Genomic DNA, 10,974 nt, shown 5'->3' on the forward strand with positions numbered 1-10,974 from the left:
TTAATTCTACTGTGAACCTAAGAATTTACAGCCACTTTTGAAAGAGATGTATCCTTGCTCTGGACTGTGTTATTGAATATTTTAAAGCTGTAAAATGCTTCTTCTTCTAATCATGTGGTTATTAAATTTTTTTAATTTAAATAAAATAAACATGAAAGTAGGAGAAGAACACGGTGGGTGGTCCAGGGGCAGTAGAGGGAGAAGCAGGATTGGATTTGATCAAGACACACAATATAAGCCGGGCATGGTAGCTCACAACTTTCATCCCAGCAATTGGAAGACAGCTCCTGGTGAGATCAGGGCCAAGGCCAGCCTAGTCTGCACAGTGTAGCTCCAGGCCAGCTGGGGCTATAAGGAGAGTCTGTCTCAAAAGCAACAAACAAAAAAAGAGATACATTTTATACATACATGAAATTGTCAAAGAATAAATTTTAATTTTTTTTTTAAGACAGAAAAGAAAAGGAGGGGAGAAGAAGGAAAGACAGGTCTCTGAGGTTCCGGGGAGCTGAGCTGTCCTCTTTCCCCTTCACTAGGCATGCAGGGTAGTGTTTAAAACCAAGGATTTCAGGACAAGAGGGAAAGTGGGATAGAAGAACATGCTAAACACTATCTCAGAGATGTGACATTCTGGATGAGGGGACTGTACAAGACAGACAACCGAGTTTCTTCAACAGATATGAGAAGAAAAGGAGAAGGAACAAATGAGTAGAAGTCACAGGGGCTGGAGAGATGGCTCAGCAGCTAAGAGCACTTGCTGGTCTTGCAAAGGACCTGAGTTTAGTTGCCAGCACCCACATGGCAGCTTACAACCATCTGTAACTCCAGTTCCAGAGCATCCAATGGCCTCTTCTGATCTCAAAGGGCACGAGGCACGCACATGGTATGCTTACATACATTCAGGCAAACACTCAGACACATAAAATAAAAATGTTTATTTTTTAGTTAAAAATAGATCTTAAAAACAAAAACTTAGCCAGGTATGGTGGCCCATACCTTTAAACCCAGCAGAGGCAGGCAGATTTCTGTGAGCTCAAAGTCAGCCTGGTAGACATAGTGAGCGTCAGGCCAGCTGTGGCTGGCTACAGGGAGACCCTGTCTCAAAAGATTGAAAAAAAAAAAAGAAGAAGAAGAAGAAGCAGCTATAGAGGTGGCTCTGTGATTAGGGGCACTTGCCATTCTTCCAAAGGACCTGAGTTCACTTACCAGCACCCATGTTGGGCAGTTCACAACTACCTGTAACTCCAGTTCCAGGGGATCCAATGCCCTCTTCTGACCTCCATGGGCATTGTATACACATGGTGCAGGCAAAACACCCATACACATAAAATAAATTTAAAAAGAAAAACTGAGGTGTGTGAAGAGTGTTGCACTCATGTTACCACTCGTTTAAAAACCCCTGTGATGCACTGCAATCCTGAGGGTATTTATCTCTGGAACATCCTTCCCTCAGAGCCCCCAGCTCGATCAAGTGGAATGCACTAGGCACAGCCAAACTGAAGGACATGGGACCGGTCCTTTCCAACACTGTCAAAAGCAAAAAATTAGGAAAGTATGAGAAATTCACAGACCAAAGAAGACTAAAACACACAAACAATGCCAGACACTGGAAACAAAAGAGAGGTTAGCATAAAAAACAGTGAAATCCAATTCAGCCTGGAGTAGACCCATATCTATTTCTTTTTTCTTAATATTCACACATTGAATACTTGGGGGAGGGTATTTATTTGTTTAAGATTTACTGTATTTTTAATTATGTGCATGTGTAGGTGCCAGAGGAGGCCAAAGATGTTGGATCCCTTGGAGCTAGAGTTACAGGCAGTTGTGAGCTACCTGATGTAGATGCTGGGAACTGAACTCAGGTCCTCTGGAATAGCAGCAAGCATTCTTAACCACTGAGCCATCACTCCAGCCCCATATGTTGATTTCCTATTTTTAACAATTGTACCATAGCCCTGGAAAATATTAAGAAACCCGTGTGAGGGTTCTGCAGAAATTCTTTGTTTTAACTTCTGTATATCTAAAAGTATTCCCTTTTTGTTTGCTTGTTTGTTTGTTTTTAAAATAAACCAAAGAGGGGACTGGAGAGATAGCTCATTTGGGTAAACTTCATGCCTGGTAATTATAAGGACCTGAGATTTGATTCCCAGAACCTATGTTTAGAAAATCTAACATCCCAGATGTGGTGGTGCATGACTTTCATCTTGGCACTCGGGAGGGAGAAGCAGGTAGATCTCTGTGAGTTCAAAGCCAGCCTGGTCTACATAGCACATTAGCTGGGGCTACAGGGACACAGACGAAATAACTTTAAATTGGCAAAAGTTGCAGGTAAGTGATGGGCACACAGGGACATATTTGAAAACCTTCAGAATAAAAAGCTGACATAGATAGATCTTCCTTGATTCTTTCAAGTATGTTTATCTTTCCCAGGGCCATGTACACAGCTGACCTGTGTCACTGGATCTCCTTTTTGTTTGTTTTGGATGGCAATAAAGCACTAACTCAGCCAAAAAGAAAGCTGACAGCATATAAAGAAGAATGGACTCTGGAGCCAGGCTGCCTGGGAAGTTACTGAATCTGTAAGTGAGGTGCAAGTTTCTCATCTGGAAACTAGAGATCACTCTACTTGCCTCACGAGGCTGTAAAAATTCCATAAGTCAATATGAAAAAAAAAATAGAACAATGCTTGATCACCATCATGATCTTCTGAAGAGAAAAATAGTACAGACCAAAACCTATCGAGGGTTTTGTCTACCCTCTGATCCTGCTCAGGGCTGCTCCCTCAGCCCCCATCACAGAGAGACCTTTGAGCAGGGACAGGAAGAAGGGGTTCGAAGTCACTCAAGGGGAGACAAATAGTAATGAAGCAGTCACCCCAAATCAGAATACGCACTATGCAGGTGTCTTGCCACTGAGAGTACAAAAACTAATGAGGTGCAGGGGGAGGATGAAGCTCCTTCAAGGAAATGATGGGAAAAGGAAGATCCGGAGAAATGTTGAGGGGACAGATGTTCTGGCAGATGGCTCAGGCATGGGAGGGAAAAAGATAGGTCAAAGGTCAAAAAACGGCCAATGTGAGGGAAAGAAGTGGGTGGGTTTCAAGGTAGATATCAGCAGGAGTGGGTCTATGCAGAACTTTAGATTCCTTCAGATATGAGTCTTTATCTCAGAAGCAGAGGAATGCCACTGCAGGGTATAGGGGGAATCACCTGATCAGACCTGCATTGCTGGGTCTCTGCCATAGAGAAGAGGGAAGGATTGGAAGAGGCCTAGAGCAGGACTGGAAGCCTGAGACCTGCCCAAGGCTTCCACATTGGCCCAGGAAATAAGGGTAAGGAGGGCTGGCTTAGCCTTGGAGAAGGTGGTTATGAGAGCTGTTCTGTTGAGGGGGTGAGATAACAGCCTCTGGCTATACTTAAAAGGGCAAGGAAGTATATGAGAATCCAGGTTTATAATTCTAGCATTTGAGTGGCAAGCTGGACTATTTGCAGAGCCAGAGAGCAGGTGGGAGGAGCAGGTACTGAGTTAAGTTCTCAACATGGGTAAATCAGATCTGCTCAGCACCCTTCCTTATGTAGGCCATTACCCTGACTGTGGTGGGGAGCTTCAGTCCTGGTTACTGCACAGTGTACTGCCAGAGGTAACAGATATGAACAGCTGCAGGAACTGGGTCTCCTCAAACATGCTCCAGCAGGGATCAGAACAAATAGTCCCCCAGTGCTGAAATCCAATAAAAGGAATCAGTAAAGGTCTGCTGGATGTCCCAAGAGCCACCCAGACATCGGACACCAGGGAAAAGCAGCACTTATTCAAGACGTTATTAAAAGACTGTCTCAGGGTTAGATTAGCCCCTTTTCTCAGGGCTAAAGGACCACAAGGAAGAATGTAGAAGGGGTTCCTACTGGAGGTGGCCAAAGAAGTGTGCAGGAGGGAGTTTGGTGATCTGAAAGGTCCACAGGGTAGTGGCACCAAGGAGTGTTTCCCTGAGGAGAGTGCCTGCTTTAGGAATTGGGGGGAGGAGGGAACAATGGAGGGTCACTCAAGGCCAGATAGATGGTGTAGCCATGGGTGGCATCTTATACTAGCAGAGACATGCAGTGTCTCCACAGACTCCTCCAGGCGGAGAGTCTATTTTTAAAAGGAATCAAGTCCTGTTTAAAAGTCCGAGGGACATTTTCTCAGAAGGCTCAGGAGCTCAGCTACTAAATTATCAGAAAAGTTGGGAGCTGGATCCAGTTCCGTTCCCACCTCCACGTGCTTTCCCATCCCCTAGAAAAAGGCCACCTTTGTGCCATTTCTTTCTCCCTTCAAATTCTCTCTAGAGCATCGGTTGTCCCCACTCCTGGCAAGGCCCGAAGCTCGGACGTACTGGTCCGAGTTGGAGCCAGGAACCTAGGGACTTGAGCCGCAGACCCTCGGGCTTCAGACTGGATCCGCGGCTCGGCGGCCGAGTTAGAGATGTCCTGCTGGGGTTCTGGAGTGTGTGTGTCGCGGGGGAACCACAGTCACCGTGACCCCGAAGAGCCCAAGCAGGTGTGGGTGGGGACCAACGTTGCTCGGCGCAGAAGCACCGCGGGTGTGGGGCGGTGGGCGCATTCGGGACTCTCGGAAGCAGCGAGGGAGCCCCGAGGGATGACACAGCGTTTCACCGCACACCAGCTCTCCGGCGTATCCCAGCCCCATCCCAGCAGAGCATGCTAGTCGGCAGGCTGGCAGCGTCACTAAAGCCCCAGCCGGAGGATCAGGATCCGGCCGCCGCTTTCGAGCAGCCGGTCTCCAGCCTAGGGCGCACCCAGCACGCCAATAGGGGTCGGGGAACCGGAGCGTAACCGTGGGGTGTGACCCAGGAGCGCTGCCCAATGGTTGCCCCCAGCTCAGAAGTGAGGTCAGTCCCACCTGGAGAAAAGTTGGGAGACGTCTCGAACACGTCACCCTTCCATCGAGAGCAAGACTGGAACTTTGCGCCCCCTGCCAAAGGGACCCTACAAGAGCCGCTCGGACCCAGGACCAGCGAGCGGCCGCGGCCCGCGTGGCCAATCACAGAGCGCCTCGGGTTAGGGGCGGTGGCAAGGACTCGGGCAGCCGGAGAGTGACGGCGCCAGCTGCCAATAGGGAGCCAATGTGGGAGACATCGCCCGTCCCGCTGACCAATGGGAAAGGAGCGGCTGTATTCAGGTCCCCGCACTAGCTGCAGGCTCGTGTGGCTGCGGGTTGCAGACCCTCGGGCTGGAGTGACTTTGCAGGAGACTCAGCTCAGTCCCCTCCTCGATGCCACCCCACACACACCCGCATGCCACCGCCCGAACCTCACCTGCTGGAACCGGGGTTTACCCAGCTGGAAAGGGGGCGAATCCGGAGAGGCGTTCGCGGCACTGGCCGCCGTCGCCGAGGCTGTTGTCGTTGTATCCGCCATGGCCACTGACGCCTGCTGTCCCCGGCCCTTTTAAAATGTCCCTCCTCGGCCCCCTCCACAGTTGCCTCTCCCGATTGGCTGTGAGCAACCGCAGAGCAGGGCGCGCAGAGGCTGGTGGGGAGTGTAGTTTTTTCCCTCTCGGAGCATGACAACCTCAGACTGCAGAGAGTTGCACCCACGCAGACCCAGTCTCAGTTCCTGCTGGAGCTGCAGGCGTCCGCAGTCCAGGGAGCGTGTGCCTGTGCGTATGATCCCTGAAGTCTAAGCTGTCCCTGTAGACGTCTCGCCTGGAGCGGACCTGGGACCAGGCCCTACGACACAAGCGGACCCAGCAGCAGATGGGCAAGGACTCAAGGCCAAGTGGAGTTAATTTGGAAGACTTTTAGCGAGCAATTGCACTGCGGAACTTTCCTGCAGTTTCTTCCCTTGCCACCCTTCCTCCAGCCATTCTGTCACTCACTTTATGAAACAAGCTGGTCTGGGGCTGCTGTGACCCTTGAACTTTCTACTTATACTTTGATCTTGGCCTAGCTGACGCTGGTTCTCTTTATAACCTCTAAGCATTCGTGATTTCCATCATCCTACCACAAAATCCTCTTCAGTCTTCTGTATCGCACAGCACTCTTTTTGCATCACTGCTTGTGTAACTTTGTCCTAGTTTGCTTTCTGTTGGAGGAGGAAAGGGTTTATTTCATCTTACAGGAACTCAGGGCAGGAACTGAAGCAGAGATCATGAAGGACGTTGTTTACTGGCTTGTGTCCTCCTGGTTCGCTCAGCTGTCTTTTTTTTGTTTGGTGGGGGTTTTTGTTTTGTCTTTTTTTGAGATAGGGTCTCTTGTAGCCCCAGCTGGCCTGGAACTTTCTATGTAGACCAGGTTGGCCTCTATCTCACAGACATCAGCCTGCCTCTGCTTCCCATGTGCTGGGATTAAAGGCGTCAGCCACCAGGCCCTGCTTCAGCTATCTTTCTTATATAGCCCAGGCCCACTTGCCCAAGAGCTGCACTGCCCACAGTAGTCTGGACCCTTCTACATCAACTAGCAATTTTAAAATGCCTCACAGACATGGGCACAGGCCAATATGATCTTGGAAATTCCTCAGTTGAGATTCCCTCTTCCCAGATGACTCTGGTTCAAGTTGACAAAAACTAAACAGCACCAAAAAAAAAAAAAATTTTTTTTTAAGACAGTGTCTATAGCCTAGGCTAGCCTGGGACTCACCAGACTGACCTCAAACTTGTAATCTTTCTTCCTGTCTCTCTCAAGTTTTGGGATTACAGGTGTGAGCTACCAGACATGATGCATCTACAACTATGGGTTTAAATATCTTTCCTACTGTTAAGACTAACAGGGCAAGGAGCTGTGATTTTGGTTCACTCAATCTTCAGTGCAGACACAGGAGAACTCACACTAGGCACAAAATGTGTTGGGTGTCATAGTGTGGTAAGAGCTCCCACCTCTTTTGATCAAACAAGGAAGATTCTTCCCAGGCCCAATTCCTGGGAGGAAGTAGGCATGAGCTGTTATCAAGGATCAGCAACAGGGATGTCAAATGGGGAGTGTTGCAATCTAAGTATCAAGCACTCACAGGTAATAAACACACACTCCTGCAGAATGGAGCATCTGCAGTCCCAACTCAGTTATCTGGTTAATAAACTAGACTGGGAGTAGAGGGTAGAGAGGCAGCCAGACACAAATTACTTGGTCTTGGAGGGCATGATGGCATATCCCTTTACTATCAGTACTCTGGAGACAGGCAGATGGTTTTCTATGACTTCAAGGCCAGCCTTGTTTACACAGAATTCCAGATCAGCCAGGGCTACACAGTGAGACCCTGTCTCAAAAAGATGAGGAGAGAGAAGGGAACAGTGGGGAGGGGAGGAGAGGAGAGGAGAGAAGAGAGAAGAGGGAGGGGAGGAAAGGAGAAGAGGGAGAGGAGGGAAAGAAGGAAGGGACTTGATCTTGACTCTAAGGAAGACCATGCTGGGCTTCTAACTCACAGGGGGGTGTACAGTTGACTCGAGCTTGCCCTATGTCCTTCTAGACACTGCATGAGTTGTAGCAGTCCAAGTTCCTATCCACCCACTAGTGGCTGAGCTATGAGGAAAAGAATTTTCCTAAAGATGGAGATTCCGGCTTGCTACAAAGGACAGTTTATATCTTATCTCCCCTTACCAGGCTCAGTAACTTAAAAAAAAAAAAATCACATCTTTCACCCTCTTTATTCCACCACAGAGCCCAATCAATACACCTATTATTGGTGACCAATAAATGCAGGCATCCTAGGAGCCCAAGCTATGAGGCAACACTGTGTTGTTAGGGCAAATCAGTGTCATCCAAGAGTCCTACTGCCTTCTCCCACTAGTAACCTCCTTTACCCATTCATTTTAAAACAGGAACACACCAGGCTATCTGTGGTACATGGACTTTTTATTCTTCATAAAGTGCTTAAAACATGAAGAACAAGCTCTTTATAAACAGGAATTTCAACTAGGAAGACAAACAGCTAAGCAGAATGTGCCTGCTCTCTGCCCAGCCCACTGCACTCTCCTGTGATGTGTGGCCAGGAGCAGACACATCGAGCAGAACCCTGGGCTTCAGTTCAGAACCTCTCTAGAAGATATACCTACTCTGGCCAGGGAGGGAGACCAATCAACAGAGATGGGTCAAAGATGAGGGACAGGACTGAGACCAAATAAAATCCAACAGAGTATCTAGAAGAGGAGTGACACTGCCCCACTTCCTCAAGAAAGGCACTCTCCAACCCCGAATACCCTCCCCCCCGGAAAGTGGCCAAAGATCTGGGCATGAGTGCCTCTTTTCCCAGCTCTGATGAGTGGGCCTAGGGTTGGGAACTCTACACAGTGGATGACCTCACCATAGGACTCCTCTGCCTATGCTGGCAGAAGACTGGCATCACCTACGGAGCACATCTCTTTCTGAGGCCTTCGGAGCAAGCCCATAGCTGTCATGAAGAGACAGCTGGAAAGAGGCCACTGCCTCTCCACTGGGGCAAAGCATCTTCCTTCAGCATCTTCCCAGTCCTACTACGCACACACACCTTTTGCTAATGCAGGGTGCCCCAGCTACCAAAGGACCCCCACAGATGCCATGGGGGAAGCCTGCATTGTTCTCAAGCAAACCAGGAGCTGGGCCACAGGGCAGATACTTGGCTTCAAAGTGTGCTGTAGCCAAGCCAGGCAAGGCAGGGGGATGAGACAAGAGGAGGGACAGGCTGTGCAGCAGCTTACAGAACAGCTGGAGAGCCACAAGGCATTTTCCTACATATAGGTATCCTCTAAGGCAGAGTGCAGCCTCCCACTTCAGACCAGCTAACTGGTCCAGCACAACTGAGAACCAAGGCCAGACACAGTGAAGGAGAAGACAGCCCCAGGCCTACTGCCCACTAGGTTTTTAATCCTGGGATGCTCTGAATGGGGACAGGGGAGGAAAGGGAGATGGCAGGAAGGCTTAGGGAGCAGCAGCAACTTGGCCAGAGCCTTAGCTAAAGTATTCTCATGGAAGCAAAGAGCCTGGGCCACATTCCTCTTCTAGGACCCTAAGAGCCATTCCCATGCACTCAACAGGAGGGAGGGGACACCAAGGCCAGAGAGGCCTACATCCAGAGGCTCTTGTCCTTACCCATGAAAGGCACATTTTAATTCGTTTCCAAAAGTTCCAACCTCACAGTGGCACAGTTTTGGCATCTGGACAAAACAACAGACAGAGGCCTGATCCCCAAAACATAAACAGTGCAAAGCCCCAACCTGGAAAGGCTCATGTGAGGGAGGTGGGGAGAACCTCAAGAGCAAGGAGTCATTCTTCCTGTGCGCAGCCCCACTTCCCATTGCCACTGGAATACTCAGTGTGATGGTCTGAGGAGGGACAGGGAGCAGCTGAACAACACAGAAACATACCACCACCTCTGCCCACACAATACATGCTCTGCATATGGATCCAGACAGAAACAGAAACTGGATTAGACCACCAGGGGACAGGTGCAAGGTTGAGGTGTAGGTGTCCTGGTTGTCTACAACATACAAACAAGCAAGCAATTTGGTCCCTGTCCCAGTTAATACCAGGAGGCCCTCCGGCCATTGGAGGAAAATGGAGATGAAGGATTGGCAAAGGGAAGAAATGACTGACCAACCTTATGGGGTGATTAACCTGTGGTGGCAACAGTATCGTCACAGATTCCACATCTCACCCTAGAAACCATACCTCACCCCTGCTCCATCTAGACAGCTAAACATCCTTATTCCAATTCCCTGGAAAGCTAAGAGGTATGAAAATGGGCAGGCAGGAAAGATCCAGGGCTCCCAAAGACATGACCCATGACCCCCCAGTTTGAGTCCAAAGGGCCTCCTTCCAGCAGCCCCTGCAAAGACAGGATGGAGAAGGGAGCAGGGAATGACCACGAAGGCAGGCTACACCCTGCCCAAGTGAAAGTAGGGCAGTGGAGGGCGGGCACACAGGTCTTCAACAATCCTCCAGGGATGGGGTGAGGAGGGCTACTTGGGAGGGTCAGGGGGGATCTGCAGCAGTGTGGGTGAGGTCTCCATGATCCGCACCAGCAGCCGGTCGATGTAGCTCTCCAGCTCCTGCACATGCTCGTCCCGTTGGCTCAGCTCACGTTCCCGCTGCAAGAGCAGACTGATCAGCTCATCATGGGTCAGGTGGTAGTACCTGGCTGACTGGTCCAGCACAGCTGAGTCCTATGGTCAGAGGGGAGAGTGAGCACGCGACCCAGGCCTGCTGTTGGCTGGTCCACCAAAACCTACTTCCCCAGTGCAGAAAGCCAGACCCCACAGCTGAACATATCTAAGGTCAGAGATGTCCTACCCCTTTTTGGAGCTATGACATGGAGAGCTGCCAGCTACCTGCTCTGCCCCATGCAACACAACTGACCTCTCTCCACCATACGACATGTTCACTCAGGTGCTCCCCTAGCACCTCACTGGGCCTCACCTTCAGCCTCTTGCTGTCCACAGTGTGGCCAAGCTGGGGTGCTGGGACCACAGGCTGGATGCTGCCAGATGTGACAGTTTTGAGCCTTTCCAGACCACTGCTCAGGGCTGTGCTCAGACTGGATCGGGTCTGCTTCCTGTCTGGGCTGCCCTCCACAGGAGCAGTACTGAGGGGCTTCACAGGATGAGGACTGCAAAGACAGATGGTGAGTTGCAGGGAGAGAAGGGTGGCACAGATAGAGGCAGGGCTGTCATCTCTGCACAGTTTCCAGGTCTCCTGGATACTCAAGGTCTCTGGGGTACAGCATCCTACACACCAGGGATGACTGGCCCTTTGGCAGGGATAGTACAGGCTACCTGCAGACTCCCATACTGGTACCCAGTCTTCGACAACCATTTCCCTTCCCTTTTCTATACTTTCTCTAGTGGGGCAACCAACCCTCTCAGTTCCCAATTTCCTCATGGCCAATGGAGATTCCAGGGGCATGAGAATTTCAGGGCTAAAACCAGGAAAGACCTCGATTAACTGGGGTGGCTTGCTTAAACATCTCTCTTTCTCTTTCTCTCTTTCTCTCTCTCTCTCTCTCTCTCTCTCTCT

General features: G+C 49.9%; 2 protein-coding genes across 10 annotated transcripts in view; both read right to left on the reverse strand.

Annotated features, from left to right (window-relative positions):
* Sfxn5 (sideroflexin 5) overlaps positions 1-5,489 on the reverse strand; it is a 142,240-nt gene extending 136,751 nt beyond the window's left edge. For 3 of the 7 annotated variants that reach the window (XM_008824717.2, XM_029559416.1, XM_029559417.1), the window contains exon 1: positions 5,309-5,489. In XM_008824717.2, the coding sequence (XP_008822939.1) occupies positions 5,309-5,410 (102 nt within the window). In that variant the 5' untranslated portion in view covers positions 5,411-5,489. The remainder of the gene's footprint in view (positions 1-5,308) is intronic. The other 4 variants (XM_008824713.2, XM_029559418.1, XM_008824716.2 and 1 more) reach the window with 4 other exon arrangements.
* A 2,331-nt stretch (positions 5,490-7,820) lies between these two features.
* Positions 7,821-10,974, reverse strand: part of Rab11fip5 (RAB11 family interacting protein 5) — a 49,495-nt gene continuing 46,341 nt past the window's right edge. For all 3 annotated transcript variants that reach the window (XM_008824719.2, XM_008824720.2, XM_017796027.2), the window contains 2 exons: positions 10,378-10,567; positions 7,821-10,124 (listed from right to left, as the gene is read on the reverse strand). In XM_008824719.2, coding sequence (XP_008822941.1) covers positions 9,921-10,124; positions 10,378-10,567 — 394 coding nt within the window. In that variant the 3' untranslated portion in view covers positions 7,821-9,920. The remainder of the gene's footprint in view (positions 10,125-10,377; positions 10,568-10,974) is intronic.

The sequence above is a fragment of the Nannospalax galili genome, unplaced genomic scaffold (assembly GCF_000622305.1).
Source record: "Nannospalax galili isolate Female #2095 unplaced genomic scaffold, S.galili_v1.0 scaffold389, whole genome shotgun sequence".
In the NCBI taxonomy this organism is placed as follows: Eukaryota; Metazoa; Chordata; class Mammalia; order Rodentia; family Spalacidae; genus Nannospalax; species Nannospalax galili.